Genomic DNA, 16,223 nt, shown 5'->3' on the forward strand with positions numbered 1-16,223 from the left:
CACCCTCAGCTGATGATTGCATATTTTTATATCGGTTGCTTCCGTTTATCCAATTGCTTCGAGATGTAGCTATTTCGATCTATGGATGATACAACTACCTGGAGGTAAATAAATGCTATATTAAAATAACTCGGTTTTTATTCAACAGGAAATATGAACGATTACATCAGGAGACTAATATTTAAAAAAATATATATATTCTTTAAGAGATGAATAAATGCTCAAGATGACACATCAAGAATATAAGATGCGCAGGACTGTGGGACGATGACCACGACCACAACACATTGTGCCCATGAGACTTGTACTCAAAACAAGCTCAGGCCCGAAATATCTAGTTAGGGCTGCTCTAGGCGTCAGCCTCGGCACCAACGCTCTTAACACCATTCTGAATAGCAGTCAAGTGCTCCCACTTGTAAGTATCCTCGCCAAGACTCCAGGCCATGACACCGCCCAGTTTCTTAGCCGTAACAATATCCTTGAACTTGCGGGTGATCAAGTCGGCAGTGTCCCAGGTCCAGAAGAGATTGACCTCGCTATCCCAGTAGTACTGGCCGCCGAGCTCCTCGTCGGTCTTGCCATCTGTCTGGGCGCGGTGCCAAGAGTCGGTGATTGAGATTCCCTTACAAGTGCCGTAGTCGGAGAGGCAGCCGGCCTGGCAGAAGTCGTCACCGGTACCGCTGCGAGAGTTAGTTTAACGAATGTGAGCATGGGGAGGGGAAGGAAGTACCAGTTGCCATATTGGCTGCAGCATGAGCCAGCGGGGCATTTTGTGCCCTCTGAGTAACCACACCTGCCATTGGTGCTAACAGCTAGGTTTGCAGGAGCGGGTGCAACAGAACTAGCTTCGAAGGTCAAAGCGCCAGACTTGCCATTGTCGCTACCATCATCATTCTCAAGCTTGACAACCTGGCAGCCAATTGGGTTGGTAGCGCAGTTCGAGTTGGGATCAGTGGTGAACCACTTGGCATAAAACGCAAAGCCGAGGTTGAGCTTCGCGGGATCACAACCGATATCAATATACTCCTGGATCAGATCTAGAGAGCCTTGTACACCGGTGTGGTGATTGGTAACGGGGTCACGACGGTTCATGAGATCGTAGCTCATGACATTGACCATATCAACAGACTCCCAGATCTTAGGGCCGGTCTCGTTAGTGAACGCGATGAGATCCTGCTTGCGACCGGGAACAGCGATGGAAAGTGTCTTGTTACCGATGGCCTCGCGCACAGCAGCGAGGAAAAGAGGGTATGTTTCGATTTCAGAGACTTTGTCCGAGTTCGGGACTTGCTTGTAGTCCTGGCCGTTGCCACCGGGGTACTCCCAGTCGATATCTAACACTGTTAGTTTTGTGCTGTAGCAGCGCTGTTATAGATATATCCTACCAACGCCATCAAAACCATTTGCATCAAGCATCGACGCAACGTTCTTGGCGTACCGCTTGCGAGTCGAATCATCTTTCGCCGCGGAGGAAAATCCTGCCTCATCACCCCATCCGCCAAGTGCAATCATCAGCTTGGTGTTTGGGCCGTAGCGCGAGCGCGCGGTTTGAGTCGACTCGTATGGAGTGAAGGCTGGTGGAGAGTCTTGGTCAAAGAGCTCTGATGGGGCAAAGGCCATGATGGCATGGTCTATTCCCTCGGTTCTTTCTGTACCGGGGAGACCAGCGGTATGATATCTAGAGACATGTCAGCGGGCTTCAAGGTCATTGTCCTATAGTGATACTTACTGGTCGATATACATAGCGAAACGCAAACTAGCGACGCTTTGAGCGGCCAGTAGGCCAAAGGCAATATGCTTAAACATGGTAAGTATATAGGCAAAAGTCGTGCAAAAAGAACAAGAAAGCTGCTTAAAGAGTGAATAAAATGAATCCAAGCGTTGCAGGACTCAGGGGTAAGAGCAGTTGAATGCCAGCAATATCAAGAAGGATTGAATGAAGCCGAGATGGTTACGCGAGCAGGGACAGGCTGTTTAAAGTACTGTAGCATCAAAGTTTGTCTACAATAACATTCCGAGTAGCGCCACAACCGGGGTAAATCGGACCCTTTCTTGGATGTCGGCTCATATCCACGCTTTCACTCCTGAGTGACTGCTCATATTTGAGATTGCAGGGTGTATATTCCATCCCTGCAGGATGGTGGAGCTGTAAGTTAAGCACTTGTTGAGGCTTACAGTCTTGGGAAGGGTCATTGGAATGTCACCAGTGGAAGGTCTAGATCACAACGAAATTTGATGCGGCCAGCTGATTGAGCTGATACGATCTAAGCGAGGTTCAATAGATCGCTAACGCTGTATAAGGCTTTAAATTCATTGGATTTAGCATACCAAAAATGGTGGGCTTGAAGGAGATCAGCATAATAGTATAGGGCATACCAGATCTCAGCGCATTCATATCCCTCTCTCCCTGACATTCCACTGCCATCATGGAATATTCAGAAGTTTTCCCTTGATTGTTCAACACATTGAAAGGAGATATTTCACATTCTATTGATAGCGAGACTGTGAGCAAATGGATACGCAAGGGCCGTGTTATTTAAAGATTGATTCGGGATTATACCGAGGGACCTAGATATAGGCATGAATTACTAGTGGATATTTTGTAATGCGAATACACTGATCTAGGGGTATATAAAGCAAAACCTAGAAAACGCCGATGGACAGGGCAGGGAATTAAGTAAAGGAAAGAAGCCGGTATACAAAGCTTATAGCAGAGCAGCCTCAGGTCCAGTGTCGTCGAATAATCGGACGCGCTGGATCCCAGGGACCAATGACAACATTCTTGTACTTTTGCAGGCTGATAAGCCACCAGCTACAGCCACCCATTGCAAATGCAGTCATGATACTGCCCAGGACAGACCCAATGATGGCAGACGCCCATCCACCACTCAGTGTCATGCCCACAGCTCCACCTGCAACAATGACCAGGAAGAGGGTGAGACAGACATGGCCAGTCCATGATTTCTGCCGCAGTTGCCGACGGAAGATGGGGAACAGACCAAATACCTCCATGGAAAACAGCATGAGACTGAACACGTGAGTGGTCGATGGTAATCGAGATGCAAGCACCGTAGATGCCATCACAGCAGCGTTGGTAGATAGTGAAGCGGGAAATCTGGTAGTAGCACCCGAGCCTTCGCCGCTTCCGTAGTCGAAGGAGAATATGTTCATTATGAGAAGCCAGCAGCTCATCGCCCAGATAGAGTCGCTGGCGGTGGATTTAGTAAGAGATTTTAGGATAGGACTCAGTCCCAGCAGAGCGAAGTAAATTAAGATGGCCGATTTGACCGTTGAAAGGCGCTGGCGGTTGCGAGAGGAAAAGAGGGATGAACGGTCAACGTCCTGGTCGTCCGCCTGAGGTTTAGTTGAGATAGATGCGTTCTCAGCACGACGTAAACTGGGATTTGTTGCGCTGTTCATGCTGCCATTGATATTAGAACCCCCATTTTGTGTCTGCTCTTTTGAATCCTGCACCGCCATGGTCAAACCAAGTCCGTGAATTTGGCTCGTCTTGGTACTATTGGACTGATTCTCAGTGGGAGCATTGGCAGCACTCGCCGTGGAACTTGAACTGGAGTCATCGTCGGCAATTGCGCCATTTCCACCATGTGGCAAATTGGCATGCTCTTTCCAGATCCAATTATCCCAGAGGATCCAACCGACAGCTGTACCGACACTACCCCAGCACACAATCGAAACAGGATTCACCCGATCCTGCACAATCCCAACAAAGCAGCACACGAAGATGACGACGGAACAGACATGTTGCACGATGACTGTCGAGTCAGCGACAAGTGGCCAAAAATCATAAGGCCGTACTCGGGGGTTTCGTTGGAGATGATCCAAGAATGTCTCAGTATCGGTGTAGTTGTCTGGATCTGTGGCGGCACATCATATCAGCATGGCTCATTCAGAAGAGCATCGATCGGCACCAGACACGACCATATTCCACAAACATACAACTTTGTTTGACCCAAAGCAATTTCTTCCAAGCCCCTTTTCGTCTCCTCCGCCCAACTCCCAACTTTTGTACGTCCTTCCGATTCGGATCCACTCCGAGTACCCCACGGGGAGGCCGCAACATCCCAACAGAGATACGGTCACTATCTAGAGGCCGAGGATTATCATCGTAATTTGCCGGAGCCGACCGCGCCCGGGAGAGCGAGAGGGCGAAATATGCATCTGCTGGTGCAAGCCGCTTAGGATCGGGAACCTCCGATTCAGGAGGTTCTGAGGGGTTGGGATGCTTGTCGACGGGATTGGGCGAAGAATGGGGCAAAAGTGAGGGCGGAGAATTCATCGAGTTAGTGCGACTCGCATTAGATCATAGCGTTGGCAAATAAGGACAGTATTTCCACCGAGGAGGTTCGAGTTGGTTGAACGGCGCAGCTCCGGAGACGCGTTGTCACGTGGTACGATGCTGCCCTGATTGAGCAAGAAGATTTACTTTTGAAGGGGTTTGGCCTGATGCAAAAAACGGACCAATGGTCTCGTAATATATAATTATAATTACAATCTGACTATTATAATCTAGAAGGTTCTGGTTTCTATCTAATAGAGCTCTTTTTCGTTTCCAGTTTCTAGTAAGCGTGGCAGTTCTTTTTCTATATCTGGCGAGGATATAATTTATGTAAATATAACTTTCCACAATTTGATAATATTCTTGATGCCTTGAAATGGTGCTTCGAGTATCTGCTTACAATATCATCCCATAGGAAAGGGTGATCGATTCATTGAAGTAAGCAGGCTGCCGGCTCATGTTATGTTTAAGAGCTCGTGAACCGCCAGTAGCAGTCAATCAGTAGGTGTTTCTCGGGCTCGGAAAGTCCGGTTTCAATGATAAGTAATGGTCAGCGAGTTGAATATTAGGTTAACAAAACACTGTTCAACGCTCGAGTTTGTGGTCGTCCAGGGAATGAGAGCACTGATCCAAAACCGATAACTATTGGTCAGTTAGATGAAAATCAGAGTCATATATTGAGAGTGCTGAAAACTGAAGTTTATGCTTTTACATATATTCCACGGCCTAGGAGAGGTGAGGCTTAATAAGACTCGGCTTGCTAGTTCCGTAGACTATGTTGAAACGAATGCTCGAGGTTGACCAGGAAAAGGCGAATGGATTTGGTCCAAAGTTGGAGCATCCTCTTCAATTGCCCATATACTTCGCCCGAGATTGTGGCGATAATAAATTCTGATCGTAATTCAGATATGATAATCACCTTTGCAAAGTTGCGCCTTGCAAGGCATTCAGTGTATTCGATTTCTGATCTCCATCCTTGCAAGATGTCAATTGGTAATGTTATGTCATGCATGCATGCATAATGCATTGAGATCTACCGAGGTAACACAACCTTAGAACCCCTCATAAATAGAAACCCCGCCCTCAGGATCTTCAATTTGTCTTCTAAGAAGTATTTATCTCGCTCTTTGTAAACCATGGCAACAAAATATCAGTTGCCATTCAAGGTGTGTGTTCCCTTTATTTTATCAATCTCATCTGCTAGATGCTCGGGCGTTCGGCGAGATACCTAGCAAGAAAAAAAAAACTGAGGAAGAGAATTTAGTTATCCGATTCTTCGCTTTTGCACTTTGACTCATTTGTCGAAAACAGATGGGTTGAATCAAAGAGTGCCCAGCGATTTGAAGTTATTGGTATGATAGCCCATCTGCAGAAAATCTTAAATTGCTATAGCTATGCAAAGCCTTAAAAAAGAGCCTTGCTAACACCTCTCAGATCCTGGAACTGAGAAACCATGGGCTAGCTGCCCTGCTAGCACCGCTGATGATGTACCTTCGGCCGTGGAAGCAGCTCACAATTCATTCCAGCAGTTTCGTAAGGTGGTCCCGCGACAGCGGGCTGTGTGGCTACTCAAATGGCACGACCTGATAAAGCAAGCCCGCGAAGATCTGGCCCAGATAGTGACTCACGAGACTGGAAAGCCGTTGGTGGAAGCTTATGGAGAAGTTGACTACTCACTTGGTTTCTTGTGGTGGTTCGCCGGAGAAGCAGAGCGCATCAATGGCACCGTGTCACAAGCTGCTGCACCTAATCGTCGGATTTTTACTATCAAACAGCCGATTGGTGTGGCAGCCGCGTTGGTGCCGTGGAACTTCCCTGTCGCGATGGTCCTTCGAAAAGTCGGCGCCGCGATCGCAGCTGGCTGCACGATGGTAGTGAAGCCGAGTCCGGAGACGCCCGTTTCGGCGCTGGTCCTAGCTGAGCTTGCGCAGCGTGCGGGTATTCCAGCGGGAGTCTTCAATGTGCTGACTACTGACCTAGAAAATACACCTTCTCTGAGTGAAGCGCTGTGCAAGCACCCGCTTGTGAAGAAAGTCACATTCACAGGGTCTACCCGTGTTGGCAAGCTGGTTGCAACACATTGTGCGCAAGGCCTGAAGAAGTTGACCCTCGAGCTGGGCGGTAACTGCCCGTTCCTTGTTTTTGACGATGCTAATCTGGACCAAGCATTGGATCAGCTTATGGCTCTCAAGTGGCGTCATGCCGGTCAAGCTTGTATTACAGCCAACCGCATCTATGTCCAGGCTGGTGTCTATGATCGCTTTGCTGCTCTCCTAAAAGAACGAACAAGTGCCCTTGTTGTCGGTCATGGATCTGCCTCTGGCACCACAATGGGTCCATTGACCACGGCTCGCAGCGTTGAAAAGGCTATTGCCCATGTTGAGGATGCTCGCAGTCGTGGTGCAGACATACTGTTAGGAGGAAAGTCCCTTGACTCGCAATCTGGATTCTTCTTCGAGCCAACTATTCTCTCGGGGATGACAAAGGATATGCAGATCTCAAATGAAGAGTCCTTTGCGCCTATTGCAGCGCTTTATCGATTTGACACAGAGGAGGAGGTGGTGGATGTGGCCAATGCGACTAGCATGGGATTAGCCAGTTATGCGTTCACTAAGAATGTCGATCGAATTTGGCGTTTATTGGAAAATCTAGAGGCTGGAATGATCGGGATGAATACAGGTGAGTCTCAAGTTGCGACTGTATAGTCTACGAGGGTATCAACCAAGTACACTGCTGATTTAAAATCTACAGGCAACCAATCGGCTGCTGAATCTCCTTTCGGGGGCATCAAGGAGTCGGGGTATGGCAAAGAAAGCGGCAAGGATGTGGCTGTGAGCGAGTTTCTGGTGACCAAAACTGGAACTCTGACAATCGAGGGGCAATACTAAGTTTTTAAGACTTGAATCGTGGTAGAAAGAGAGTCGAGACTGATATGATTGGAATTTCAATTCGATTTGGTATACGCTAGTAGGTTATAAATCAATGATATAAAACACAGCTGTTTGCTCAACTTTGCTGGAAGTGTGATTCTGGTCTAAAATTTGTTAAAACTCATCTTGAGCATCTAAATGGCATAAAGAATGTTGCCAAATTGAACTTACAGAGGAGGTTGCTGTGCATCATGACGAAAGAGAACGTTATGGGAAAGGTTTCAAAAGAGACTGCTAACTAAGCTGGTAGATTAATGTAAAGATAAATATTAAATATTTGAAATAATTGGGTCATTCAATTCCAAGGCCTCGTGGTAAGCTCAAAAAGGATGAAAAATGAAAATAGACGAATAACAAAAGGAAGAAGATTGGCAAAAGTTCGCTCATCCTCGAGACGTCCCTCTTAGCTTCAAGCTATAACTATGCTGCCTGATGCAACCTCTACATGCATATACAGAGTAGTGAGAAGTAGTCAAGTGGAGCGAAAAAGTGGGTGTATATTTTACCTCCTATCACCTCTCCGTCTTCCATATCAATACTAATAAGCGGGATAACTTTAGTCCGCCTTTGGTTGGTGTAAAATATTAGATTATTCTTTTTTTTTTTCACATCGACATCCACCATGGAAACAGTTGATTCTTTTCGACATTTTGTACAATCCTGTCCACACATTGACGGCCATGCGCATAATTTGTTAAAATCCAATGTAGCGTGTGAACTGTCCTCATTATCGACGGCCAGCGAGCCAAGTGATGACACATTGATCCATCGCAACAGGCCATCTCTGTCATCCCTGCGGGCTTTCAATAATATCTCTGAGCTCTATGGACTCTCCCGCTGTTCTCCTTCCGAGCAGCAATTGAATGACACACACAAACAATTGGTTCGCCAAGACTATGAAGGCCTCATTAGGACATGTCTCAAAGGCACGCATACACTCATCCTTGACGCGTCTTTGCCTTTAGACTCTGAGGTCGACAGTGAGGATCAGGAACCCTATAATTGGCATGACCAATTTACCACATCGCCAACTTCACGCGTTTTGCGTATCGAGACAATGGCCGAGTCTCTGCTTGTTGATATAATGAGCGAAAACCGCGTGGCAAATGAATCAGTGTGGAGCCTGTTTCGCCGGAGATTCCGAGAAGCTTTGTCTACTGCCATTCAGGATACGAGTATCGTTGCATTCACAACTGATATTTGTTCGCGTACAGGTCTGGACATCGATCCCCACACAGCAGGGGATGATATTCTGACCGCTTCGCTGTATCGCACCCTTGATTTAGGGACCAGAAGTTCTGGATACTATATAGAAGACAAGCCTTTGAATGAGTGGTTGGTGCAGCAAACACTCAACATTCCAAGGGCAAAACCTCTTCAGTTCCATGGGGGCTGGTCAAAAGAACCGTCAACCGTTCCAAATAGGCTCTACAGTTTGCCTGCTCCCAAGCCAACTCCAGCCCTTCTTGAGCCTCTGATCGCTAATCATTCAGACGGACCCAAGATTGTACTGAGTTTGGCCTATCCTTATGCGAGGGATGCGGCGTATCTGGCATCCTATTACAGAAATGTTTATCTGGATCTAGGCGAGGTTTTTCCTAGGGTCAGTCGTGAAGGTCAAGAAAATTTCCTCAGAGAATGTCTGGAAGTAGCACCGACCACTCAGCTGCTCTGGAGTAGCAATGGAATTTGGCAACCAGAGTCCTTTTGGTTAGCCAATAAGCAGTTTCGGCAAGCCCTTGAAACGGTACGTTTGAAAGCTCATGGTGGGAGTTATATGTTACTAAACAATGATTCTGATATAGGTTCTTGTTGATTATATCCAGCACGGTGATTTGACCATAGAGCAGGCAAAACGAACTGCAGTGGATATTCTCTTTAACAATTCAAATGACGTGTATCATCTTAGGTTAAAGGCAGAGGCGCCATATGATATCTAGTGAATCTTCAACAGCGTCGCCTATCCCGATTGCTGTCATGACATCCAATCTCCTTGTTACAGTCTCAGCAATCAATTCACAATTTATACAAAACTCGATTCTCTAGTTTATACTGCAGCGCTTGAGGTTCGACATGCTCCTGGGATCTCTGCTGAACGATTCTATGATATCACTCCAGAAACTGACGAATTCTGTCTCGTTTATGTACATTCACCGTAATACAGCCGAAGCCCGATCTAGATTTGGCGAATTGCCAAACCTGCGAAGCGCCTATGTGCAATATCGCAACGGATTGTTGGGTTCAAGCCTGAGAGATCAAGTGATTCATTCCACAATCTTTCCATCAAAATCTAGTTGTAAATCGGAACTCAGCTCTGATAGAGTAGGTTCTACCAAAGTTTAAGAATAAAGATGAGAGAAATGAAAATCTAAAGGTGTATTATCACTACTCGCAAATTCATGACTCTGATTGGCTCTGATTTGTTTTGAAGGAAAATGGCGGTGAGAAAGTCGGTCAGAGAGTCGGTCAGATGTAATATATGTAACCTAAATACGATACTGGGGCCGAATTGCGAATTTAGTTTCCCGAGTAAAAATAGAAAAGGGTTCCCCCAATGATTCCCAATTACTTGGACCCATTTCTATCCTAATCGGGAATCACATATGAATGCATTCAAGGGTATTGACTTTTATGTGATGCGTTCAATTTTATTTGCAGTGGCTTGTTATGTAGGAATCAAAGACAAAATTAATTCAGCTCTGAGAGCTGTTCGAAGGTACGGAGTACAGATATCATTTTTATCGGGTTTTGTCCTTGTTACATCTTCTTCCATGGTTTCTTTTAATCTCTAAAGTTAGAAATTTCCCTGAAATATCTCACCAAGTATGCTCCCGGTATTTATTCCTATCACTAAGTTGTTTTAACTTAGACTGAAACGCCCAGGTATCTTACCAAAGAAAGACTAAACTCTGTAAAAGACTATTGCTTCAAGCTAGCGCGGACCTAGACTCTTCGGGTTTCAGCTAACCGAGTCTTATAATAAAGAATATCGGCCATCAGATTGAATCAGAGCTCGTCAATTGGTTACTAAAAGCAGGGTGTGATGCTTTCTCTAAGAACTCTGGAATTGATGTAATTGTCGCTCGCTTAGCGAGCGTAGCTAGCTAGTCGCTCGTTACTGAGAACAGTGAGCTCCAACGAACCGCTACTCAACACCGTAGACAATCCACCGGTCTGGTAGTGGATTCCTACTAGTTGAATATTGCAGTTGTTTTGAAGTCTGCTTTTTCATTGATGAAAGAACTAGCTACTTATAGTATATGGGTGCCCCTCTGCCCTGGACGAATGTCAACATTTGTCCGAGACAGAAGAGACGGTGAAGACGGGACATTACTGTCGCGAATGCGCATCGCTCAAGGGTGTCGTTTGCGATGAATGCGTATCGTTCAAGGATGCCGTGATATACTAATCTAGTTCCAGAGTCACTGTCTTGGCAGAAGCTTTTTCGGCCGAAATACTTTCCGTCTGTTGATGGCCTTGTTTCTCGCAACAGTAATAGCAGCATTTCATATCTCGAGTTCATAGATTATGTCTCGGCCTATTCATCATCTTTTGGGCCAAAGATCATCTCACTGATAACTTCTTGAGCCTGAACAGGAGAGTAGCTGGCAGGTTTGGGTTGTCCTTTAGGAGGAAGAGTAGTTGACCTTCGTTCCGACGAGAAAATACCTTTAATAGGTATACTATCTCCCAGTGTGATTTAGATTTAGGACTATTTAATTAGTTATCTAGCTACTCTCTACGTAATCTTGAATTATAGGATCTTGAATTATAGGACACGACATTTCTAACGAATTTTCCACAACAAATTGAAATTCACTCGTAAAAATGCTATAACTGATTGTATCGTTTTTCTCGGGGCATAGAAATACGCTCGTTGATCCCAATCGGAGTATTTCTACACGGACTTGCATTGGAATGCAGAAACTTTCGTCTGCCGTGTAACCTGACTATCATTATCAAGAGAGTCGTATTAATTAAAGAATAGTGGTACAACATAGAAGAGGGGAAGCAATTGATACTTACATAGGTGGGGAATGAGCGTCGGTCCTTAGTCACATTGGTAAAGTATCACTTTCACTTCTAAAGCTCTAAGCCACATTGACTTGGGAGATGCGATTCATTTTTAGTATAGCTGAGAAATTCATTGGTAATGTACTCTCAAGTATGAACAGCCCTATAGGAAATAATACTTGCACGGCAGCAAGTGTGCCTTTCATGATCAGAAGGAAAGAATCAAGCCACAGGAGCATTAAAGATTGGACTTTTGACAATCTTTTGTGAAGAAGTACCCTAGGGTAGTGACATGGAAAAATTATGTTACTTTGAAAAAGTACTATGATTATTACAAAGTACGAAGTCTTCGCATAGAGTCCGAGGATAGAAGCTAGTATTTATCAATACCAATAAACAGAAAGTACTCTGAGCTCAGACCTTTGAATAGCTCTCGCGATATGACCCCGAATATATTTGAAAACACACTTATATCCTACACCGTGTCCCTGGAATTCACTTTTTGAGGATTTCAGCACCTGGAACTGGAGTGGACCGCTCAAGCTATCAAGATCGGTAGCGATCTCGGGAGATATAGATGTACGTAGCTCTCTCTACTAGACCATTCAGGGGTCTTTTCTAGACTTTGACAATTCAAATTTTACTTATCAACTCGTAGTCCCTAAGTAAAATTAAAGTCCTGAATTTCAGGGTGTGTATCAGGTAGATTTCGTGCGGTCTAGGTAACATTTCCTCTGTATATTACTAGGTTGACGAGCGATGCACTTACATACTAGAGGTTCACACTCATGACTATCAATGGTTGTATTGTTTTGGCAGGCTTTGAGTATCTAGGTAGAGAGCGAATTCGAAGTACAGGCCGCAGGCCTGGTATTCAAGTACTTTCTTCGCGTAAATATTTCTTCTTTTCCTGTTTCGAGATGGCTTGCCCTATTTCAGCTCGCCAGCTTATGTTAACAGCTGAGCAAGCTAGCAATCACTACGCTCCTACTTTTTTGATGCCAATGAATGGACTTAGCGGAGTGAATAGTATCATTCAATTTTAGTAGAAAACAAATCATTCTTCTAGGATATATACTAACCTTAGAAGGCTGCGCGATTTAAACATGAGTTATTAAAGTGGGATGATAATGTGTATAAAAGTGGGGCAGCTCCCAAGGCACCATAATGACTGCTGTTGGCCGGATTGTACTGACAGTCCCAAAGTAGAAGTGAAGTGGAACCGATAACCTAAATAACCAGACATGCAGCGTGACAGTAGAGTCAGTCCATCTGTAACGCCAAGAAAATATCAAGATAATGGTAAGACATGAAAAAATATATATTAGCACATCGATCACATTCTGCATTGACACCCTACGGATGAAATTAGCTTTGATCATATTAGCCATATCAAGCTTCATTGTCAACACCTTGCACAGCATTAGGATGGCAATGGTAACACGTATATCTCGATACCATGTGCGAGCTTTTCGAGAGAGTTTAGTCTCAGCGTGCGCATGTCTTAAGAGCCCGAGTACTTGTTTATTGGGGTATGTATAAGATAAATGAAGTATTCGCTGTTCTCGAGCAAGGGCCAGCTCTGGAATATTTCAAGATATTGGTCGGCTTCAATTGACTCGTAATAATCAGTAAAGCTCTTTTCTGCCTATACAGCCAGGCAGGCTCTCACGCTTGAAGCAACCGACAATCCGTCTCATATGGAAAGCGTTGCGACAGCCGTATGAAAACAAGGCTGTCAACATACGGAAAGTATTTCGGCCGAAAAGCTTCTGCCAAAAACTCTCGGTTCGGAATAACCACTCGGAGGAACTAGATTAGTATATCACGGCATCCTTGAATGATATGCATCGTCGCAAACGACACCCTTGAGCGATGTGCATTCGCGACAGTGATGTTCCGTCTTCACCGTCTCTTCTGTCTCGGGCGAATGCTTACATTCGTCCAGGACAGAGGAGCACCCCCATATACTATAAGTAGCTAGTTCTCTCCATTAATGAAAATAGAGACTTCACAACAACCACAATATTCAGTACTGTAGAAACCACTACACTTGGTGGTTTGTCTACGGTGTTGAGTAGTGGTTTGTTGGAGCTCACCACGCTTACTATTCTCAGTACGATATTCGAATATCGCTCTTTTGAGCGACAACTGCACTGATAGCCAGCAACCATTTCTCTTAATAGTATCAAATGGGTATTTTCGAGATTCGGCACCTAGGAGAACGAGTGATACAGGAGTTGGCATCGACAATATCAGGCTAGGGTCAATATGAATAGCGTGAACAGCTACCTAAGATTTGGTACAAATGAGAGTTTCCTTATAAATCATCTTAAGTTTGAAGTAATGGTGCAGAGAAATAGGAAGTTAATGGAAGACGAGATTTTTCTCAGAAAAATGTCCTAAATAACAACAGGCTCAGAATAGTGGTAGCCGGAGGGAAGCCACCTGAGCTATAAGTAACAACTATCAGCAGGGGAACTTGTTGGGAAGAAGCTAAGGCTACAGTACTCCTTGGCTGGGCCTGGTAATAGTAGTAGTAGTAGTTATATTAACGTCGGGCGAGAGGGACCGGGCTAGTCCCGGTCCCTCCCCGGAACCTCCCTAATGGTATTCCGACGCGCAGCGTCGGCGGACTGAGCTGCGGTGTCTAGACTAACTATGGCCCCAAGGGCTAGTCTCCCTGCAGTTTGCTTCGCCGTTTGGAGCTTCCCCGCTTTTTACCGTGTTCTGAATGAAGATTGCGGCCGGCCAGTTGGCGTCGCTTTCCTTTGAGAGTATTCCCTGTGGAGTCCAGCTCCATTGTAGTCATCTCGTAGTAGCCATACCAACCACGTCCGAGAGGGCCCTCTGAGGGACTCCCTTACGGTGCCAGGCAGGATCTGCGCCTACGGGGGAGGGTTTTAGAAGGTGAGGTGGGCGGGTTTTAGAGAGGTGGGTATTGGTTGGGGCGCCAGGCCCCGTGCTGTCAGGCCCTGTCGGTTTGGTGGGCTGGGATTACCTCGTGCAGATGTTTTCATAGAAGCCGGTAACTTCCACAAGGCCTTTAAAGTCCCCCGGCTTAAGGGATTAGAGGTATCGTACCGCCTCGTTCCTGGTGTTGGGTGAGGAGATGGGCCGTAAGACCATCGGTTAAAGGTGCCGTGTGTCTTGCGGCAGAGTGCGATATGCTCCGGGGGCTTTTTGCGTCTACAGGAGCATTTAAGCTTGGCCTCATCATGGTGAAACTTGCGGTGATACAAGCCAAAGTCCCTGTGGCCCAACCTGAGTGCGAGCCACCTGTACAGGGTGGGCCTGCTTAGTTCAAGGGCCGCAGGGGGCTTGACGTGGTATTCCGCGTGGTCCGTTATTTGCGGTGGTTGTTGGACATTCTGGCGTATGCCCCGTCCCACCAGGTGAACCTGGCCTCGTTGCGCAGGCCCCAGTATATGGTCCTGGTCCCGCTGATGGTGGGCTGCACCCTCATTTATAAGTGCGTCTGCTGCTTCATTGCCTTCGATGTTCTTATGCCAAGGTAACCACTTGATCTTTACAGGGTGTGCTTCCATGGCCTCCTGGCATGCAAGGAAGGTCCATGAGGACGACGAGGATACGCTCCCTCGTGTGCACCAAATGACCGAGGTGCTATCGATGCACAGCCAGATAGTGGCTAGCGGGTGTCTAGGGATTTGGAGGGCTGCTTTTAGGCCACTCTAGGCCCCTATTGCTTAAGCGTCGAAGACGTGGGACCTGCTGTCAATGGCTCCCGACGATGTCAGTAGTTGCCGCTCATCTTGGTAGACCGCGTATCCGTAGCCCACTCTCCTGCCATCCTCGTTGTGCTCGGACCCGTCGGAGGAGACTGTGATGTCCATGCCAGGAAGGCTGGCAGCCCATGTCTTAAACTGTTCTGCCGCTGTGTCCTTGCCGACGCCTTATGTAGGGTTGGCTGTGCTCCCCGGCAAGTAGTGAGGCGGGGTGAGGATAGGTCGTGGGATCGGAGAAATGAGGGTCCCAAGGCACTGGGTGAGAGTCCAGGGTCTTTGTCGGCTGCCAGAGCCGATCCCGCGGGTGATCATAGGCGGGGTGAATCGTTTGGCCAGGGGGTGTTGTTGGTCCTGGTAGTCGTTGGGAGGAATGCATGCCGCATTCTGCATAGCAGGTCATCTATGATACTCTCCACATATGACGCCTTGAATGGTTGAGAAAGAACACACATGACTTCAACCTTCATGTTTGAGGTATAGAAGTTGAGAAGAAGTCCTGAGTCGACTATGTCAATGCTTCAATGATCAGTCTCACCGCAATATTTGTTCTCTGGGGAAAACTCTTAGGGCGAGCGGGGATTTAAAAGATGATGCAGCTCGAGGCGTGGAAACAACCCTGGAGAGAAGACTCCCTGCACAGGTATGCTTCTGGAATTGAAGGTAGCAGCTGAACTAGCATCGATACCGCCAATTCGTTGATCATCTTGTCAAGAATGTACAAAACTTCACGCCACCCACAATGCATCTCTTCATCGTGGGGCGCCACTCTCGCTGGCACGGCGGCTAACAAGTCCGATATTATACTATCTTTAAAAGCTCCAAGGCTCAAAAGACGCAGATTGGTCTCGGCCAAATTCAAGTAGCGACGCGGTAGTAACAAAGGGTGATATGGTATAGAAGGTTGTACGGCGAATGTTGTACCATGAAGGGTATCAACTCAAGTTAGCCTTCTTGCCCTTGCCATTATTTCATGAGATTTAGCTTGTTTAGTTGTAGTCTCAGTCTTCTCCAGGTGATCTAGCCTATCTTCCGCCAGGAGAGGTTCTGTATCAGGTGAAGAGTGCTTTTCGCGAAGCGTTCTCTGGAGTACCGATAGAATGGACCACATGGCTGAGCATCATTAATATGAGTGACCTTATGGCGAGCGGATATCAGGGTTTGGTAGGAACCTTAAAATGAAATTGATTGTGGAAGGAGAAAGTTGTTGGAAGTGGAAGATCTCGATATTTAAAT

The 16,223-nt window shown here is 46.4% G+C and overlaps 6 protein-coding genes across 6 annotated transcripts; 2 read left to right on the forward strand and 4 right to left on the reverse strand.

Moving 5' to 3' along the window:
• Nucleotides 1-349: 349 nt before the first annotated feature.
• On the reverse strand, nucleotides 350-1,806 carry N7495_009576 (uncharacterized protein; the record flags this gene model as incomplete). The annotated part of the gene is made up of 4 exons (XM_057212227.1): nucleotides 350-680; nucleotides 731-1,334; nucleotides 1,386-1,678; nucleotides 1,730-1,806. 4 exons carry the CDS (start codon nucleotides 1,804-1,806, stop codon nucleotides 350-352), a joined length of 1,305 nt encoding a protein of 434 aa, XP_057059090.1.
• A 915-nt stretch (nucleotides 1,807-2,721) lies between these two features.
• Nucleotides 2,722-4,300, reverse strand: pigc (phosphatidylinositol N-acetylglucosaminyltransferase; the record flags this gene model as incomplete). Its single annotated transcript, XM_057212228.1, has 2 exons — nucleotides 2,722-3,878; nucleotides 3,961-4,300. The coding sequence occupies 2 exons, from the start codon at nucleotides 4,298-4,300 to the stop codon at nucleotides 2,722-2,724; spliced, it is 1,497 nt and encodes a 498-aa protein (XP_057059091.1).
• A 1,136-nt stretch (nucleotides 4,301-5,436) lies between these two features.
• Nucleotides 5,437-7,188, forward strand: N7495_009578 (NAD-dependent succinate-semialdehyde dehydrogenase; the record flags this gene model as incomplete). The annotated part of the gene is made up of 4 exons (XM_057212229.1): nucleotides 5,437-5,468; nucleotides 5,612-5,652; nucleotides 5,735-6,979; nucleotides 7,052-7,188. The coding sequence occupies 4 exons, from the start codon at nucleotides 5,437-5,439 to the stop codon at nucleotides 7,186-7,188; spliced, it is 1,455 nt and encodes a 484-aa protein (XP_057059092.1).
• Nucleotides 7,189-7,852: 664 nt separating this feature from the next.
• fluG (uncharacterized protein) lies at nucleotides 7,853-9,046 on the forward strand (the record flags this gene model as incomplete). The annotated part of the gene is made up of 1 exon (XM_057212230.1): nucleotides 7,853-9,046. The coding sequence occupies one exon, from the start codon at nucleotides 7,853-7,855 to the stop codon at nucleotides 9,044-9,046; it is 1,194 nt and encodes a 397-aa protein (XP_057059093.1).
• A 5,101-nt stretch (nucleotides 9,047-14,147) lies between these two features.
• N7495_009580 (uncharacterized protein) lies at nucleotides 14,148-15,098 on the reverse strand (the record flags this gene model as incomplete). Its single annotated transcript, XM_057212231.1, has 2 exons — nucleotides 14,148-14,904; nucleotides 14,974-15,098. The coding sequence occupies 2 exons, from the start codon at nucleotides 15,096-15,098 to the stop codon at nucleotides 14,148-14,150; spliced, it is 882 nt and encodes a 293-aa protein (XP_057059094.1).
• A 60-nt stretch (nucleotides 15,099-15,158) lies between these two features.
• Nucleotides 15,159-15,380, reverse strand: N7495_009581 (uncharacterized protein; the record flags this gene model as incomplete). The annotated part of the gene is made up of 1 exon (XM_057212232.1): nucleotides 15,159-15,380. The coding sequence occupies one exon, from the start codon at nucleotides 15,378-15,380 to the stop codon at nucleotides 15,159-15,161; it is 222 nt and encodes a 73-aa protein (XP_057059095.1).
• Nucleotides 15,381-16,223: the final 843 nt, after the last annotated feature.

This window comes from Penicillium taxi, assembly GCF_028828555.1.
Source record: "Penicillium taxi strain IBT 34144 chromosome Unknown utg000006l_segment0_segment0, whole genome shotgun sequence".
Taxonomy (NCBI): domain Eukaryota; kingdom Fungi; phylum Ascomycota; class Eurotiomycetes; order Eurotiales; family Aspergillaceae; genus Penicillium; species Penicillium taxi.